The 21,010-nt window shown below is 36.1% G+C and overlaps 1 protein-coding gene across 1 annotated transcript in view; it reads left to right on the top strand.

The window, feature by feature from the left end:
• LRIT3 (leucine rich repeat, Ig-like and transmembrane domains 3) overlaps positions 1–11,628 on the top strand; it is a 14,049-nt gene extending 2,421 nt beyond the window's left edge. Inside the window, exons 2-4 of the mRNA XM_011361437.1 lie at positions 543–1,015; positions 8,976–9,281; positions 10,463–11,628. Of these exons, the coding sequence (XP_011359739.1) occupies positions 543–1,015; positions 8,976–9,281; positions 10,463–11,628 (1,945 nt within the window). The remainder of the gene's footprint in view (positions 1–542; positions 1,016–8,975; positions 9,282–10,462) is intronic.
• Positions 11,629–21,010: the final 9,382 nt, after the last annotated feature.

Below are 21,010 nucleotides of genomic sequence, written 5' to 3'. Positions count from 1 at the left end.
AAAAAAAAGGCAAGCACCCATTGAGTGCCTGTTATGTGTCAGAAGGTATAAAACTTTACATCTATTTCTGTTAACTATGGGAAAATGAAGTTGAGGGATTGGTGAAGTGGCTTTCCATGGCCACAAAGGAAGTGGCAGAGCTTAGATTGGAGCCCAGACCAGCCTGACTCCAGAGCTGGTGCCTTTACCTATTACCCAACATCTACCTCACAGGGCTGTTTTGACAATTAGATAGGGTGATGGATGTGATGTGTGTCGCACAAGCCTGACACAAAAAGAGCTCCATCATCTTTAGGTTGAACCACATGAAATTGCTTATATTTGATCATTTTTAACCTATAAAAAAGGCCATCTCACATGGTTCCACCCAGAAGAAGATGATGATGACAAATTATTAATGAATAGGTCAGCTAGGCTGGAGAGAGATTAATGTGAAAACCAGTAGGGAATGAAAAACTGAAGTATGTTTCAAATAAGTATTGTTTTTTTCAAATGAGTCTCAAAAAGCAGGTTTCCTTCCACTGCTCTCGTTGTGACACTAGGTCGGTACTATGTAATGACTTGGATATGAATGAGGTCCCCACGAACTTTCCCGTGGACACTGTGAAGCTTCGCATAGAGAAGACAGTCATCCGCAGAATCCCCGCCGAGGCCTTCTACTACCTGGTGGAGCTCCGCTGCCTCTGGGTGTCTTACAATTCCGTGGCCAGCCTTGAGGCCAGCAGCTTTTACAACCTAAGGCAGCTGCATGAGTTACGCTTGGATGGGAATTCTCTGGCTGCTTTCCCTTGGGCATCTCTGCTCGACATGCCCCACCTGAGGACCCTGGATTTGCACAATAACAGAATAACCAGAGTGCCAAACGAGGCAGTCAGGTACCTGAAGAACCTCGCCTACTTGGATTTATCAAGCAACAGACTAACCACACTGCCGCCTGATTTCCTGGACAGCTGGTCCCACGTACTTACAACATCATTCAGAAGCCTGGACCTTCCGCCACGAAGGATTGTTCTTGGTAAGCTCACAAGCCTCTGTGCTTTTCAGATCCAGGTAATTTGTTGAGCATACGTTCAGTTGTCCAGCCATTTTGTATTTATTGAATTTGGTTTCTTACTACATACTTGCTCTTTTGATCTAACGGTATTTTAGTACTTGAGTTACGTGACTTTACCCATCTACCCTGTGTATGGTGTAATCTGTATGTGTGTGTGTGTGTGTGTGTGTGTGTGTGTGTGTGTGTGTGTGTGTGTGTATGCGCTGTAGAGAGAGAGGAGTTGGCCTCATAAACCGAGAGGCTCATGCTGCTAAGTGACAAGATCTACCTGCCTGCCCTGATTCTTCCAAGCGTACCAGTGCTCTGCACTCTGCCGGACAGCCTTCTGCTCTGGTGTCTTTTAAACCCTTCATCAGACTCTTTAACAGTGAGAGGGACATCACCATCTTTATGAGGCAGCAGTGGTTTCATTAGTTAGGGAGAGTAGCTGCCAGATTTTCTTAAGAAAAAATAATGAAGATATCAGTTATTTTACTGGCCCCAAATAGGTCTCCTCATGGATTTTGGTCTCTTAGTTTAGCTGTGATTGATTAGTTTTGTATGTTTTGATCTTGACTTTGTTTAGGTTCTATGGGTTTTTGTCTTGGGTTCTTAAAATGTAAACTCCTTGCAGTAAGTCTCTCTTTTCTTTTTTTTTGTATTTTCCTATGGTGCTTTGCACAGTGCTCTGCACATGGTGAATGCCCAGGACATGTGGTTGCCTGATTGAAATCGGTGAACTCTGAGACCCTTCTCAGGGGCATCTGTGGGCAGGGAGGCCTTTCATACTTATGTGTGTGACACAAGCCTGAGGCTTTGATCAGTCAGTTTGCTTTCTAACATTTTGTTCGCCCAGTAAGGCTGTGTTGTCAGTTCATAAGTTGTGTCCATCAGGGCTGCAGAAGAGGTTGTAGCCCTCTAAGGAGGATGGAAGAACTGAGTGCTCGGCTACTGAAGTGATTTATAAGACTTTTGGAGTGAGAAGCAACTAGATGCTAAATTTGCCAGGAATCCCTACTGACCACATCACATGCTCAAATAGTCGCTGAAATAAACTGTCAAGAAAAGATAAATTTAAGATTTTTTCACAAAAAATGCTGTGACAGCACTTAAATGGTTTTAGCATTGCTTTCATTGAAATGTAATTGCATCTTGGTGCTTATAAGACTAAAAGTGTGAGTGAGAAGAATAAGGGAGACAAAAAATCACATAAGCCTTTCTTATATCGACATTTCACATTTTGCTCACTGCTGTCTAGTCCTTCGAACATTTTTATTAGAGAATAAAAGAAGTATTATAGGATGAGTTAGAGAAAAAGACATTAATTTAACAACAGTTGTGGAATCTATATTACGTACATTGCGATAGGCAGCATGTAAACCTACACTGTAACATTTATTTATTTTAGCCACTAATTTGTACTCCTTATGAGTAAGTTTAATAGCTACAAATTGTCTTAAACAGCGAGAGCCTATTTCTCTACATATTTTTCTAAGTTTCCCTGAAAGCAATTCTTGGTTCTAATAGATTAGCTAGTGGAGATGTAAAGCAGAAAATAAAATCGAATTAATAAATTGCTATTAATAACTCTCTAATGATTAGTTACCGATGTTGCAATGAAGAAGAAATATATAAGACATCAATATTTTTCACTTGTCAGTTAAATCTAGATGAGAACTTAGGGATCAAATGAGAAAGGGTTATGAAATTTTATTGTCCATGGAGATAAACAACTTTATCTATGTTTTAGAGTTTGGATTCTTTTAAAGCAGATTCTTTAAAGGCAGTAATATGAAAATACTTTCAGTATAATATTAAATTTAGAAAGCAGGACATAATTGAACATAAAGCACAATCATAACTACTTTAGAATATATAAAGAAAAAGACTGAAAATATATACTAGCTGGTTAACTGTCTTCTTTGGATGGTGGGACATCTTTTTAATGTTTTATATTTTTCAAATGTTCTACAATGATCATGCATTACTTTAAAAATAATGATCATATCATGATAACGAATAACAAAAGGTATTTTGAAACATGTCCAGCCATGGGTGGCATCTGGTTTTGACAAAGCCAGATCTGCTGAGTCCTCAAAGAGGACTCTACATGTGTGTGAGTCACACACAGAAAACTCGGTTTTCTCATCTAGAAAATGGAGATGGGAGGACTGACTCCATCTTACTCATAGAATTGTAATGAGAATATAATGAGACATTTTAGGTGACAGTTCTTTAGAAGGTGAGGTGGACAGCCTCTGAGATTATGATTTTAGATCAACAATAACCCATAGCAGCTGCGACCGAGATAGGAGTGTATTATGAGGAAAGACTTTTCTACTTTGTTATTTTTGTTACTTTAATCATATTTAAGTCTTCAACTTTGTCCATTAAAATATTGTGATAAGAACTAGTTCTAGATTTTCTAGAACGCAGTGTTTAACTGTAGCAATTATATCTTTCCAGGTGCCCTGTAGAGTTTACTCTTGTACTGTGACAGTGGGATATATTTTGCTTTTATTTAATTTTTATTATCTCATGTTTATTATTGTTAGCAGATGAAGGTTCTATTTGTAATAATAATAGTAATGGCTCATATTGATGCAGTGCTTACTCAGGGCCAAGCCTAATTCTTATAATAGACATATCATCTTCCAGTTTCATGTTAACCCTGTGGGAAGTACCATTTCATTCCCATTTTATAGATGAAGAAATGAGGCACTAGTTAAGCCACTTGCCTATATTCACTCACTACACAGTGATAGAGCTGGGGTATGAGGACAGGCTGTTTGGCCCCAGAACCCATGCTCTTCCCCACTCCTTTGTAATTCCAGGGGTTAGGCGTATAATAATACCAGACTTATTTTCCTCACATATGCATTATTCATTTCTTAAAAATTTAGGGAGCGGCCTTTCCATTACTCCTTCTCTCCTCTACATGAGTAAAAATATCAATTTCATAAAATTCTCTTTTAGTGTATCTATAAAAACATAAACTAGTGTCCTGCAAGTATACGTTTAAATTATTTATGAAACTAGATTAGCTTTTTGATTTGCAATACAGGTAAATTTCCATGACCTTTTTCTCAAGAAAAAGCAAATGTTTACACAGGCAGACTCTATAAGGCCTAACACTGTTTATCTTGGAGAAAAAAGCCTGCAGTTGGAGAAGTCATAAAATGCTTTTGTGGGTACATTTTTCTGGTACCCAAATTGCTCAGTTGTAAAGATGGGCTAGTCTCCTATTCCAAAGAAGGTGGCCCAAGTACTCCCCTACAATTTTGAAAATGACATTAATTTAATTCAACAAACACTCCTCAATCCCAGTGGGTATGCCTGTCCTTTTCTAGGCACGGAGGAGACAAGTTACCCATAGCTAAGGCTTACTCCTTGTCAAGTGGCCTTCTGAGGACTCCTGGTGGTATCTCAGCCTTCTGGCAAACCCCATGCAGTTGGCCTGTAATCACCACTATCCTCTTTTTTATAGCAGGTAAAGAGGCAGGGTCAAGCTTCAGATTCATAGTCCAACTCTAGAGATATTATTCTTTTATTCTTTAAACTTTTTTTTATATTGAATAATTTGTATATGATGGATCTTAAGTGTATAATTTGGTAAATGATGATAAATGCGTACCCCCACAAAACCCACACCCTCATCAAGACACAATAACTTTAACACCCTGGAAAGTTGCCCTGTGCCCCATCTCAGTTAATCTCCTCCCTTCCCAAGCAACCATTATTTTTATTTCTATCTCCATAGGTTAATTTTGTCTGCCCTAGAATTTTATATAAATGGAATCATATAAGAGGCACTCTCATGCCTGGCTTCTTTTACTCAACATTATATCTTTGAGATTCACCCAAGTCATTGTATGTTCTCACCGCTGATTTGTATTCAGTTTTGTGAATGTACCAGTTGTGCACTTCTCCTGTTGTTATACACATGAGCTGTTTCCAGTTTTTAGCTCTTTTGAATTAAGCTGCTGTTAACCTTCTTGTACAAAGCTTTTTGAAGCATATATTTTTATTTCTCTTGGATAACATCTTAGGATTGAAATTGCTGGGTCATAGGATAACTACATATATAACTTTATAAGAAACTACTAGTTTTCAAAGAGGTCATGCTGTTTCACATGCTTACTAGCACTGCCTAACGGTCTACGTGCTCCATATCCTCACCAATACAAGTGTCTTTTCCATTTTAGCCATTCTAGAGGGTGTATGGGTCAGGGAGCAGTACCACATTGTGATTTTAATTTGCATTTCTCTGATGACTTCAGACTATCAGCGACTTGTGATTGTCCAACTTATGAAGATTCAACTTACGATTTTTCAACTTTACCATGATGCAAAAGCAATAATAATTCAGTAGAAACGGTACTTCAAATTTTAATTTTGATCCTTTCCCAGGCTAGAAATATGCAGTATGATACTCTTGCAAAGCTGGGCAGCGGCAGCAAGCTGCAGCTCTCGGTCAGCCACGCTGTCACGAGGGTACTGTAATGCCATTGTTCTTTGAATACTATTGTGTTTCGTGCTTTCTCATCCCATCATGTCTTCAAAATGCCCATTTGTGTCTCCTCTGCTTCTGGAAGAGGAAGGCAATTACCCTTGAGATGAAACTTAAGATAATTGCCCAACTATAGGCTAATGTAAATGTTCTGAGCATGTTTAAGGTAGGCTAAGCTAAGCTTGATGTTTGGTAAGTTATTGTATTAAATGCATTTTTGATTAATAATATTTTCAACTTACCATGGGTGTATTGGGTTTATTGGGGGCACGAGAGCATTGTAAGTTGATGAACAGCTGTAATGATGTTGACCATATTTTCATTTGCTAACTGGCCACTGGTATATTCCTTTTTTTTCCTAATTTTTTAAGGTTGTTTTCTTTTTATTATTGAATATAAGTCTTTTGTCAGTAATATGCATTATGAATATTTTCTCCAGGTTTGTAGCTTGTCTATTCATTTTCTTCATGGTGTCTGGTAAGAAAGGTTTAAAGACATCTGATTTATCAGTGTTTTACTTTTGTATTTAGTGTTTTCTGTGTCCCATCTAAGAAATATTTGCCTACCTACAAGTCACCAAGATATTCTACTTTCTTTATAGTTTTAACTTTTAAGCTTTACATTCTTAGTTTTTATGCTTATGACTGTGATCCATTTCAAAATAAGTTTTGAGTATAGTGTGCAGTAGGGGTAGAGGTTTATTTTTTTCCAAGCAGATGGCCAGTGTTCCAGCACCATTTGTTGAAAGACTTTCTTTTCCCAGTTGAATTGGTAAACACCACTGTCTCCACAAAGCTGACTAAGGCATGGTTTTGCCTTCAAAAGCTTATGGTTTGCAGAATAATTTTTGAACAGGAATTTATTGCTGCATTTCACAAAAAAATTAGGCCATTTAATCCAACTACTTTGATACATGGAAAACATTACCCTTTTAGAAAAGGGATAAGGCAAAGTTCATTTGCCCCTCGCCAAGAATAGTCATATAAAATAAATTGATTAATGCAAATTACCATGAGCATGGTTGGTATGTTACCTTGAAGGAATGCAGTACAAGTAACACTTTAACTTCGGAGAGTTCTTGTACCTTTGTCCCCAGAGGAAAAAACATGTGATGAATATGTTCAGCATTTAGATCACTGTTAAGAGTTGTACCTTTGACCTTAGATGTTTCAAAGCTGGAATAAAAACACATTATATTTTTGAGAGATTTAAAAATATTTTCCTGGTTCACATAACTTTTAGATATAGCCAGTTGGATTAATTTTGTCTCATCGTTAATACATTTTTATAACTGTTTCAAAGCATGAATGAAACTATTAATGTTATAACTCTTGGATCTTTCCCCGGATAAACATTGTGCTCCAGACTTCACTGCTTTGACATTTGTTATTTGTAGATAAAAGCACTTCTAACTACCACTCAGGGCTCTAGATATTTTTAGGTGATGAACAAATGAGTTATGGTAGAAGAAGTATTAGATTAGGAGGCTAAAACATCTGGGATTTAGGACTACTTACGAAGTCAAGACAGTAATCTCTTTGTGTTTTAGTGTCCTCTGGTGTGAAATTGGAAGAATCAGACTAGCTTCCTGAGGTCAGTGTAAGACATACACATGGTGGTGGAGAATGAGAACTTTAAGATCAAATGCGGTTCAAATTCTGACTGCATCCAGTCGTGTGACTTGAGTAGATCCCTTAACCTCTCTCAGCATTGATTTTCTCCTCTTTAAAATGAGGATGATGTTAATATTATCCACCTCATTGGGACTAAGGCTGACAAATTGTTTAGCATGCTTAGCAATGTTGGAAGACAATTTTCCATGGTCTTGCACATCTCCACATGCCTTGCAAACAGAGGTGGGCACTGACTGCTTTTCGTTCTGAACTGTCTTTTCAAGGATGTTTGTGTAGAGAGCTGCTTTGGAAAGTAGAGGCTTGTCTCCCTCCAGAGTGAAGGATAGGCCCAGTGTAATAAAGGTAAGGTCTTTTTCCAGGGCCATGAGTAATAAACTATCCTTCATCTCTGACCAACATTTATAAAATTGGCAAAATAAGATGAGTCGGTCACCCTAAAGTAGGGTAAAACTCAGACCCTTTATAAGCCTTGACAAATGTGGAATTTGCAACATAGGAAGCAACCAATAATGTATTGTTATTATTTTATAAAGAGAAAATCAGGCGTAACCAGTGTCTTAAAGGTATAAATAAAATATTCTACACATATTAATTATTACATGACAGAATGAATTTGATGTTTGCTGGCAGGTTGGATAGAATTCAAATCAATATTAGAGAATTGTCATAGATTGACAGTAGTAAATGTAAGAGGAAGAAGTTCAAGGTAATCTACCTATGGAAGAAAAAAAATTTTTAAGATGGAAGATTTAAAAAAAAAAACAGTAAATTTTTACCAGTACTGGCAGAAAAATATCAACCAGTCATGAAGTGCTATTATAATAAAAAGTGCTATTAAATCTTCTGCTATGGTTAGAACTTTTTAAAATTGCAGTTCTGTCTTTTCTCCTTAAGAATTGTATAATTCACTCCATTAGTAAAAAGCCACAAACCTTTCTGAGATAAATCTTTTCAACTTTGGGCTTTATGGGAGGCTGCTATGCTACATTACCCTTAAGATCCTCAGACAGACTTGTCTGACTAAAGCCTCTGAAGCACCATCTTAGATCCTTCTGAGATCTTAGCAAATGCTTTTATAGACTCACCCACACTGGATTTGCTTTTCACTCTGAAGCCCTTTCTTAATTTGAAAATTTTGGAGAGGCTGGGAGTAAGAAACAATTTTACTATTGAACCCAGCAAGTTTTGGCTCTTTTATATTTAACAGTTCTTCCTTTAGCTGTTGTTTCTCCTTTACATTTTACTATGAGCAGCAAGAAGACGGTAGGCAGCAGCTCAACACTCTATGTGGAAATAGCCTTAGCTAGAACATTTATGCCATTAAGAATACTAGTGCTTTCATAGCACCCTAGAAATACCTTTATCACTATATTTATGGCATTTTGTGGTACTTGGTTTCAAATCTTGGTTCAGACATTAATTATCTATGTGGTCAAATTATTTGGTTTTTCTATGTCTCAGCTTCTTCATCTTTAAAATGGGGATAATAATACTACCCCCCCTCATAGGATTGTTGAGATTAAATGAGATAATATGGGTAAGTGCTTAGAGCAAAGCGTAACACAGAGTAAATGCTTAATGACTGTTAGCTATGATCATTAATGATCTGAGCTGACAGGATATGTTCATTCAGGTGGCTGGATTATAGGGCAAAACTGACAGAAAGATGACTTCAGTTCCTCCCTCAGAGCAATTCTGTTTCAAGGGAGACTGTAGACACCTGCTTCCCCAAGAGTCTGTGATGTAAAATGAAGCTGTCAGAATAACCTTTATCGGCCTTTTCCTCTCTCTGGTTTAGGTCTGCAGGACAACTCTTGGTTCTGTGACTGTCACATTTCCAAAATGATTGAGATATCAAAAGTTGCCAACCCTGCCATAGTGCTTCTTGACCCACTGATGGTCTGTAGTGAGCCCGAGCGCCTGACAGGGATTTCGTTTCAGCGGGCTGAGTTGGATCAGTGTCTGAAACCATCGGTGATGACCTCGGCCACCCAGATCACATCTGCTCTGGGCAGTAATGTCCTGCTGCGGTGTGATGCCACTGGCTACCCCACCCCACGGCTCACATGGACCAGACCTGACAGTTCGCCAGTTAATTATACAGGTATTTTCTTAATTCAGGCCTATGTTGAAACAAGGAGTTTTCAAAGGTCTGAATTTAACCTCATGTTTTGGGAGATTTGCAATTAGTTGGTTAATTCTAATAAAATATGCCAAGATTGTTGGGTGAAAGGAATTTGAAAGGAATTCATTTCATCGGTTAATATTATCCTCAGTTTATCTGACTAACTAAATAGAAAATAGAGAATCTGATATTTTTCTTAATAGAAAGCAACATGATCCAGTGCATGGGTGATTACAGATAAGGCTTTTGTCTTTCTGTGTCATCTTGGATATGGCTTGCTTTAAAATGTATAACCGTTATAATGTTCTAAAAATGGGTTTTCATACAAGTTTCTTATTTTTGAATGATTATTTAAGTAATAAATTACATGCAAACCTTATTATGAAGCAAAGAGTACAATTTTTGGAAATATTGGTCACATAGACTTTTCAGATCCTAAGACCAATCTGATGTTTTGGCCTTAGTTTCAATAGTGATATTCTGATGATTAAACCATTCCGATGATTAATTTAACTTAAAATTACATTAAATTGAGGTTGAAATCATGAAAACTGATGGAATAAAAAAAAAAAGTCAAGGCCCAATATTCCTACAAATAGATCGTAAATTGTCCATACTCTGAGATTGTGAGTTAAATCTGGGGCTACTGCTAAAGGCATACTGCTAAGGGCATTGTTATTCTTCATAAAGCTTCAAAAATCAACACAGAATGTAAATATTTTAGATTTTAGTGTTTAGGAAAGTAAAATTCCAATTTCGCAAAAACTATATATTATTTTGCAAATAAAAGAATCCACTAGATAATTTCTTAGTTAATCTAAATTAAACATAAAACAAAAAATTGAGAATACAAATTATGACCTTTCCATGCCAGAAAATGATCTGCTGTGCCCTCTGCAGATAGATAGTATTTTATTACAATGAAAAAATATTTGGGAAAATACTTGTGATAAACATTTTATGGAACCACAGTAAGTTAAAATTGGAAATGATCTTTGAGATTACTTTGTCTTATCCCCTTATTTTAAAAGTTATAACTGATGGCTCATGGGAAAAGGATGCATGAAGAACCAAATAGTTGCTTCTTTTTCAGTTGGCATGTTGCTTTTTTCCTTTCTTTTTTTTTCCTCACAGAATTATATGTATATTTTTTCTTCCAGTAATTCAAGAATCTCCAAGGGAAGGAGTCAGATGGTCCATAATAAGCTTGACAGGCATTTCTTACAAAGATGCCGGAGATTACAAGTGTAAAGCCAAAAATTTGGCTGGGATGTCAGAAGCTGTGGTTACTGTGACAGTGGTTGGTGTTGTCACCACCACTATATCATCAGACACTTCTGAAAGAAGAACTAGAGATCACTCTGAGCGAGAGGCCCAGTCAGGAGCTAGAAGATCTACATCCATACCTGGTTCATTGCCATCTCCCTGGCTTTCTTCCTCTTCTTCTTTCTCCTCTGCTTCTTCCACTTTCCTTTCTACTCCTACTTCATCTCCTCCCTCTGCTGCTTCCTTCTCCTTATCTCCTTTCTTCTCTTCCATTGCTTCTTCAGCTATAACTCTAAGCACTAGAATTTCAACAAGCACCAACATGGCCAGCCGGAAGTCATTCCTGTTCCACCCTGACGGGAAAAGAAATTTAAAGGTGGAGATGGGAGGAAGTAAGCTTCCCTCAGCTAGTGCAAGTAAGAAAGAAGAGATGGCATTGTTAGATCGAGCAACGCCTGTGGAGGGGAACGCCACAATAGAAAATCTCAGGGCAGTCAGCAAGACCAAAGACAGTGTGACTCTGATGTGGAACATCATCAACACCACACATAGCTCTGAGGTGACCGTGTTATATTCCAAGTATGATGAGAAGGATCTGCTGCTGCTGAATGCAGACTCCAGCAAGAACCAAGTAACCATAGATGGCTTGGAGCCTGATAAGCAATACATAGCATGTATCTGTCCCAAAGGAGTGCCTCCTCAGAAAGACCAATGTGTCACCTTTTCTACTGACAGAGTTGAAGAAGAAGGTGATTCTCAAGAGTTCTTCCTTATTGTGGTGAGCGGTACTGCCTGTGTTGTTGTCTTGCCATTGATTTTTTTCCTGTTGTACAAAGTTTGCAAACTGCAGTGTAAGTCAGAACCCTTCTGGGAAGATGATTTGGCAAAGGAAACTTATATCCAATTTGAGACCCTGTCCCCCAGGTCCCAAAGTATAGGAGAACTTTGGACACGAAGGCACAGAGACGATTCGGAAAAATTGCTGCTTTGTTCTAGGTCAAGTGTGGAATCTCACATGACTTTTAAAAGTGAAGGTTATAGATCAGACTATTATTGCTAAGGTTTTATAGCTTAGACACATGTGAACCCACAAAATTTCTTCCACAAAATTAAAGGTCTGAGAGTATAGTTGACTTTCGGAATGACTTTCAGACAGATTTGTACATCCTCCATGAAAATCACAAATGGAGTGCTTTTAACTGGGTTTTAAAAACTACCATCAAACTTCTGAACTGAAAAGACAATCTTGATTTTTGTTGGGTGGAAGATGTACCTATAAATAACTTTTAGACTAGCACTTAATAAGTTAGAAATACTTTAGGGTAATGTTTTTAGGGTGATGTGTTAGTTCTTAAAAAATAAATTCAGGTGAAAAAAAGTGAAGTCTGAATTTTTAAAAGATAGTTTTTTGGGCAGTGAAGAAAGGTTAGTATAGTCAGCTAAGCCTTGATGTTCATTCATGTTCAAAGTGCTTTATGGCATTTGCTGTGGACATTTGCTGCCACTGCCTAGTGGGTGAGAGTGGAATGATACAGAGGCCTGATTTAACCTTCATTGATTTCATGTTCACTAAGGTTAAATAGAATCGGATGGAGAGTGAGGGCTCCTGCTCTTGGTACCATTATGTATTAAAGTACTGTACAGTTGTATCCATGTTGCAGGTAAAAAAAATTTCCCCTTGTCCTTAGAAATATAGGTATTAGCAAAAATAAGTTTAAAATGAGGATCATGACAAATAGTAAGGCCGTTTCAAAAAATAGTAACATTTGCTACCAGACTGTATGGGTTTTCTTTTTAAGTGCTCATTTTAAAATAATTTCTTTAATATTTTGATATTTACTCTTTTTTCCTCCATCTCTCTCTTCTCCTTCCCTCTTTTCCCCTTCTGCTTTGTCAGAAGATATTCAGGTAGTCAAAGACCACAACTAAGCTGTTTGTCTTTTGCCGTGTTATATTTTGCCATATTATATACCCGGATAAAGGAAAGAACTTTGAAAATCTTTTTTAGATCCAATAAAGCATGTGTTTGGATTTTGGGAGGGCGACTTCAGTGGATTCGTTTGATCAAACTTTCTAGGTTAAAAACATCAAGGAAATTGAACTAGAGTGGGTCACATCAATAGACAGGAAAGGTGCTTCATAAATAAAATTTAGAGTTTTTTTAAAGAAGTTTTCATCACCTTTAGTAATGATTATATTCCCTTTACAAAGAAAGTTTTGGAGTATATATCGGGGTCCTTAAATATTCTGAGAAGCAAGTTCTAAGCAAATACTATATTTGTGCAAGAAACATATTGGCTTTAATGTAACACATTGTGGAAATTAAAATACAAGCAGCTGGAGAATGAAAAATTGTTCATTCCAAATGGCTCTTAATTAAAAAGAAAAAAAGAATTCTAGTTTAGCCATAACCTGCATATTAGAGGAAGACCAGCATGGATGGATGGCCTGCTTGGAACTCCCAAATTTCCCCTTTCTGTATAATTTCTGTTTCTTTCCTTTCTTTTCCTCCCTTTCCCTTCCCTTCCCATCTGTCCTGTCCCTCCCCTCCCCTCCCCTCCCCTCCCTCTTCCTTCCCTTCTCTTTCCTTTCCTTTCTTTCTAGCTCGTTTGTCCTTGGTGCTTTAATCACTGAGTGCATTGTCTAATGATCTAACAATTTTTAATTCAATACTCATTGTTAGGGTTTGTTAGAAAAATACCTTGTGTAGACAATTTTGTATTTAGCTTCAAGTTATGTTTGATCAACTTATTTTAAAGATCGCAAAAATTTGCATTTCTTTATTCGAAAGGCATCATGAAATTTCACTGCCATATTCAAAAGGTTCACATAAAGAGACTGCCAAAATACTACCACATTAGAAATAATATATATGACTATGGGAGAACGTTACAGACTACTGAAGGTTGTCATGAAAGGAGACTTGGAGCATCCTGATGAGATTAATTACTGACTACCTTCATAATTAAAATCAAGTAAGGCCTGGACTTAGTTTTGACCAACAAGCAAGAGCTAGTTGGTGGTATGGAGGGGCGAAAGCACCTGTGTCATCTTCAATTTGGTATTGGTACATGAGGCAAGTTGCAAGTAATTTGTTCCTAATAGTGAAAGAAGTAGAATTGTAAATCATCTACTTTCTAAAAATACATTCATTTGAGTGTAGTCAAGGTTATCATGATGATATCATTGCTCTTACGTTCTTATAAAAAACAGCGTGGAATTCTACGTAATCAGCAACCTGTTTATGAATTCACCATAGCATGGTGAAGAGCAATCATATATATGATATATATATAATTAAATATCATTACAATGCTTTACTTTCAGACAAAATGTACTTGAGGTTCGTAAAACTTAGGGTACACATGATGGCGTGTCACATGGGAGGCTGTCATCAGTCATGTGCTTAGATACACAAAAAAGATGTCGAGAACTCCACGCTAATAGTTTGTGATGGCCAGAAAAGCAAACCCTGGGTTTTAGAGTCAGACAAGTATCATAAATTTTGGGAAGCTTTTACAAGAAGTTCAAAGAAAAAGTTTTTTGACCCACATGGACTTGACTCTCAGAATGGGGTTAAGACTAACCCCCATTTTAAAAAACAACACTAGAGTTGAATAATCGTGAAATAATTCAAATAAAATGGGAGACAGCTCAAGAAAGTTGAATGACTGGCTAGTAATCTGAAATTTCAAATGTGTATATAAAAAGAAAGGAGAGTAACCAAAGATGAACGTAGAAATGTAGGAATTAAGGCTCTTTATAAATTGAGGATGGAAAAAATGGTAAAGTGATCAGAAGGAACTGTAAGTTGTTTTTTTTTCTTTTTCTTTTTTGTCAAAAAGAACAAGGAAATAATAAATCCACTACTTAGAGATGATAACAGAAAGCATTAGAGAAGTAGCAGAATCCTGTTTTCTCTTTTCTAGACGGGTTGTTAAACGGAATATAGAGAAGAAACTATGAAAAATAGGAATTTTCAGCCCCAGATAGATGAGAGATTAGTAAACTAACACCAAGATATTTAAAATGAGGCCAATGGATTAGGTACCAAGATGGTAACAGAATTTTCAGCCATAATCTCAGAGCTACCGTTTAGTAGTCTTTGAAAAGTCATGGCAAGTAGAGATACTGTAAGATCACAAATGGGTAACTTTTATCTTTAGTTTTAAAGAGGGAAATAGAGTAGATTTTGGAAATTATAGACAACTTGATTCATGTTTGCAGATTTGACAACAGATTGTTAAAAAGCTCGTTTTTGAGCATGCAGAAATGAATGTTATGGTCATTAGCAGCTAACAAATGTCAACTAAAGAGAAGCTTTGATAAACTAACATGGTTTATTTTTTATGCAATTACTATGCAGGTAGATTAAAGGACTGCTTGAAAATCAGGTAACAGCTAGCTATTGTTATTTGTCTTGACTCGATAGAGTAATATGGGTTGTCTCTTCTCAAGAATGTCTAGTAATGGCTTTAAATAACATGGGAGAGTGTCTAGTAGGGTGCATTTGCCCTATTCTATTTAACATTTTTATAAATAACTGGACGAACATAGAGATCCCAGCTCTGCAGATGACATGAAAACAGGGTATCTTATATCAGTGCTTCTCAAACTTTTCCCTGGAATATTCCTAATGGAAGTGGAAAGTAAACATGTACATTTGGAGAAACCAGGCAATTGTCCTGAGTGGCTACCAGGAGAGGAACATTTCTCTGAATTATTTTGTCTTAATTAAAAACCTTGTGAATTTCTATTTTATAGCATAATCTTAAAAAATATAAACTAATCTTCTCCCTAATCAATCTCATTTCTTTAGGTAAAATTGACATTTCTGTGCCTTTGGCTGTCTTGGCACCTATTCCTCCAGAGGTATTCTGCATATCTTCACCCAGGTCAATTATAATAGAATAGAGTAACAGACAGAGACCTGTGGCTCTCTATCAGAGACTATTTTATGCTATATAAAGCCCTCAATAGACACTTATATGACAGGCAAAGAAACCAAATTTTGACAATTATCTAAATAAGATAGCATATTAAATCCAACAGGGATAAATATAATTTTTGCATTTGGATTAGCATAAATGTGGGTGTTCGAGTGGAAAATAAATCTGTGACTTTAGTTGATTACAATCATGCTGTGAATCAACAGTTATGTAATTGCTAAATATGCTAACATTAAGTTACTTTAACATAAGTAGTAGTTAGATCAAGGAAGATAAGAGTCCCTCTATGCTCTGCGTTAATAAACCATTTCTAAAGGGGCAAGTTTAATTTTGGATGGTAAATTTAAATATGGACCTTGATAAACTAGGGAGTAGCCATAGGAAGCCACTAAGATCACCTAGCATCTAGAAACATGGTCATGCAAAAAAGGGTTAAGAACCTGGAGCACAGACTTTGGGGAGACCAGACTGGCTTTGTGCAGCACATGGCACCAACTGTCGCTCTCCAGCACTGTGCTTAAGAGCATCTGTTTGGGTTGTTAAAATGGAGACTCTTGGGTTCTACAGGTAGAAATTCGAATTCAGCAGCATGGGGCCTTGAAAAACTTCATTTTGACACTCAACTCAGGAGAATGATGCAGGTGATGTAAAGACTTTGAGAAACGCTGTTATATGCAATGAATGTAAAAGCAATATTGGAATTACAAAGAAGCCGAATGGATCCACATTAAAAAACAAAAACAACTTTTTTTGGTAACAACCACAGTTGAAAATAGTGAAGTAAGCTGTGTTGTAATAGTAATACACAGGACATTCATGGGTATTCCAGGAGTCAGGGATGATGCAGAGAGACATTATGGGACATGGTAGACTAAAAGTCCTCGGGTCAATCATTTGGACTATATCAGAAAGAAAGGAAAACTAATAAGTATATTCATTGGTTTTGGTGGAAAGAGAATGCTAATATTTGTATTGATAAATAGCCTCTTTTTGTTTATTAATTTATAATAAAATTGATTTTGTATACAGACAGTTGACTCTTGATTTGTTCAAATAGTCAAAAAAATTAGGCTGTACTCCCAATAAATATATTTGTGTTGTCCTCTTTTTTGCAATGAATTTCAACTAAGTGGTTAGATGAAAAAGTCATCATAATTTTTCTTCTTTTTGATGTAAGTTATGACATCGATAATTCATTCCTTCAGGGGAAAAAAACTCCAATGTTTATGTATTATTTTGGTATAATTTTTAAGTACAATTAAGTCCTTACAGAAAAGCAACAATTTTCCTATTGTTGCATTATTTTAATACATCATTTATTAACTGTGCTAGTTGTTTTTGTCTTATGGAATTTCCCAAGTGTTTAATATTATGACAGTAGTAAGAAGTTAAATTCTTGGAGTAATTGCATGGATCTCAATTGATGTTGAATTCATTGTCATACTTTCTATGATCTTCAGGAGCAAAGAAAGAAGGATAGGAGTACAGAAGAATTTTGAGAGAAAGCATCTTAAAAGGCAAGACAGCAGGTCTGGAGGATAATGGCGACTGCCTGAATCCTAGTATCTCCATGCATTCTTCCCTAACCCTCAACCCCTAAAAAACTATTAGTTTAACAACACGATGCAAATAAAACCATACATGACCCATATTTTTAGCATTAGTAGGAGACAGACAATATCATGAACTATAAATATATTTTTTAAAAAATTAAGAAATAAACATCAGACTTCAATGAAATGTCCTGCCAGTTCTGCGAGCCTGTGGGTATAGAAAGCAAGAGAAGGAAGGCTTAAGAGACTAGGAGAAGAGAGCTGAGAGCACGTGTGACGCGAAGGCAAAATCACACCTAGAAAACGAAAGGCAAACAAATGCAAATATACTGACTTCACGTCTGAGACTTGGCAGTTCATGGCTTGAGCTAGGGAAGAGGAGTGAAAGTGAGTGGACCCAGAGATGGAAGCCTCAGAAAAGCATTCCTTCTAGGGGAGAAGGAGCTAGAGAAAGGTTTCAAAGTCATGGCAGTGAGAGAAAAAAAGCAAGAGGGGGAAATTAGTGTCATGCACTGACATCGGTCATTTAATACATTTAATTGTAGAACAAAGACTAAAATGAAAGTGAGTATATAAGTGGAAGAATAAATTGTGGACATACATAAAGACAACATTTTACCTAATGTGAAAACACAGAGACACACCCATCAAAGTCAGGAACAAGGCAAGAATGCCTACTATTTCTTCTGTTATTTCACAGTACTGGAGGTACCACTAACCAACTCTAACCAATTTACTTAGGCAAGAGAAAACAAAGCTATAAAAATTGCAACAAAAAAGAGGTAAAACTATCTCTATTTGCAGATGACATGATAGTAATGCCAGAAAACCTAAAGAATTAGTGATTAAAAGCAACTCAAACGATAAAAACAAGGTGACAGTATATAAAAATCAAAATTAAAAAGCTTCGTATACACAAATAATAACCAGTAGAAGATATTATGGAAAAGGAAACCCTGTTTATAATAGCAAAAAATCTAAAATATTTAAGAATAAATGAAATATGAAATATTTAAAATTTATCTGAGGAAAAATCACTTCTGAAAGATATAAAATTAACTTTGAACAAAAAGAAAAACATGCCTTATTCTTGAGTAGGATGTTTCAACATCATCTAGATATAAGTTCTCTCCCAGTTAATTTATAAACTTAATATTATACCAATAGAAATACCAACACATGTTTTCTTTTTTTTTTTCTGGAGCTACACACCTTCTACTTAGAAAGGGAAATAATAAAACATACATACATATATTCGCATATTCTTGCAAAAGAAACACAGGAAGTTTAAACCAGAAAGTAATGAAATAGATTGCCTATGAGAGATCTGTTGGCGGGGGGTGGGGGGGTGGGGGGGTGGGCGAGGGGGCAGTGGGAGGTGATTTGGGTAGAGGGAATAAAGGAGGCTGCACACTTCTCTGAGTATATCTTTTTGTATAGTTTTTCTTTTTGGAAGCATATTATTGTTCTACATACTCAAAAATTAAAATTAAAACTTCAGATGTGGGAAAATAAAAACTTAAACTAAATACAAACAAAAACAAACGAAAAACTTTTTCTTCCACTTCATAACCTTTCCATATTGAAGGGGGATAGAAGAAATAATCCAAATAATTTTGTTTTTCATTAACATTTTTATTTCAAGATAATTGTGCATTCACATGCACTTGTACTAGGAAGGGGCTAGGATGCCTCACTACAGCCCAGCAAGGGTGAAAGTCTAAGCCCCTCACTTGGCCTTTGCTGGCAGAGGATGGGGGTGGGATCCCAGTTTTTCTTGTGATATTTGATTGGAGTAGAGTGGTTATTGTCCAAAAGTTTTCTGTCTTGCTAGGCTGCCCTTTTCCAGTCCTTTGGCTAGAGAGAGCAGCCTTTATTGTTGTTTTGTCTATGCCTGTTGGCATTTCTGGATTGCCAGCTTCTTCGACTCCAAATGTAGAATGCAGAAGACAAAAAGAAAAGCCAAAGAACTCACCATCATGATGTCCCTTGGGTCTTGAGGTCTCTGGCTGTTCTGTCCTCTCTCCACCTTTCAGTGTTTTCTTATGTTTGTTTTACGTATAAAGTCCAGAGTTTTTAGTGGTATTGAATAGAAAGAATTAAAAAAATGTATGTCTATTCTATTTTATGAAAAGTAGAGGTTTCTCCCAAGTAACTTTGGAAAACAATCCTTTTACTATATACCTCAGGTAAAAAGACCACAAATCTTGAACTTTTTTTTTTTTTCGTAGATTTGTTTTTTGGAGTATTATAGATGTAATAATTCTATAAGTATTTCCTATGCATTGTAGGCATAAATAAATGAGTGAATGGGTTTATAATCTTAAAAACCAGGATTTTTACTGTGCAGAAAGATACAAATATGAGATAGGAAAAGGCAAGAAAAAACCCTGTGGGACAGATTGTAATTTGAAATTGAAAGAATGAACTGATTATTTCATATCTATCATCTATCTATCTCTGTCTATATCTATCTATCTATCTATCTATCTATCTATCTATCTATCTATCTATCTATCATCTATCTATCTATCTATCTATCTATCTATCTATCTATCTATCAATCATTTATCATCTGTCATCATCTATCATCTAATCTATCTATCTACATATGTTTTTCCCCTCTTAGCTCTACTTTTTGATTCAGCTATAAGAAATTATACTCCAATACTGAGCACACCTAGCACCCAAATCTTGCTTTCTAAATATCATGCCTCACTAAAGGGAACCAGGATTCCTTGGTAAAATAGCTGATTTCGAGACTGTGAGGGATGTTGAGTTGAACCGGAAACATCTTGCTGTGACAGACCATAAGGAAGTGCTCAAAAAAGTAATGGGATAATGTCAAAAGTCCTTTTGAAACCAGTTTGGAGATTCTTCTGTTGGCTAAATCTGGGACAATTTGAGCATAAAAATAAGTAAAGACAGTGACGAATTAAACCCACTGAATAAAATAGAAATTCATGAGTTATTACTGATAATATATAGTTGATAGATAGGTTATAGGCAAGTAGGTAGATAAATAGGTAGATAGATGATAGATAGATAGAAAGATAGATTGGAAGTAGCTCTTCCATCTAGCAGAAAGCTGATTGATAAATCAGGAGGGAGAAGAAGAGTTGGAAAATCACCATTTTGTAATCATCATAGTAAAGACTGGTTTGGGAAAGTATCACCAATGGATGGCAAATCTAGGGGGAAGTTTTGAGGAAGATTAAGATACATGGTTCTCCAAATGTCTCCCCACAGATTGCTCAATATTGCAATAGGAAAAGTTAGTAACTGGACAGTGGATAAACAGAAGAACCCTTTGAATGGGAAAACAAAATTAACATAAGGGGACAACAGATCCAACCTGCCTTTATATGAGATTTCCTGAGAAGAGCACATACCACTTATGTAATATTATGGCTGGGATGAGTGAAACTGGATCTAGTCATGAGAAAACAACAGATAAAAAACTCAAATTGAGAAATATCCGTGAAAATAACTGGCTTGTATTTTTTAAAAGTATTCATGGCATTAAAGATAAAGAAAGATGGAGATAAAAGGAAACTAAAGACTAAATAATATTGAAACACAATATTATCTTTGACTGGCTCCTGGACTCTCTGAAGAGAGAAAAAGTATAAAGGATATTATTATTGATATAATTGATAAAATTGGGATAAAGATGACTAGGTAAAAGTATTATAAGAATGTTAAATTTCTTCAATGTAATTTCTATACTGAGGTTATGTAAGAAAATAAGATCAATATTTATATTCTTAGATGATGCACATATAATGCTGAGGAGTAAAGTTTTGTGATGTATTATGATGTATGCAACCTATACTTCAATATATATTTGGAAAGAAGAAACTGATCATGCAAATGTGGTAAAATATTAACAGCTGATAAATCTGGATAAAGGATATTTTGGAGTTCACTTAAAACTTTT

Source organism: Pteropus vampyrus, unplaced genomic scaffold (assembly GCF_000151845.1).
Source record: "Pteropus vampyrus isolate Shadow unplaced genomic scaffold, Pvam_2.0 Scaffold67, whole genome shotgun sequence".
NCBI lineage: Eukaryota > Metazoa > Chordata > Mammalia > Chiroptera > Pteropodidae > Pteropus > Pteropus vampyrus.
The sequence above is the reverse complement of the archived record's forward strand: the minus strand, read 5'-3'. Positions and strand labels throughout refer to the sequence as shown.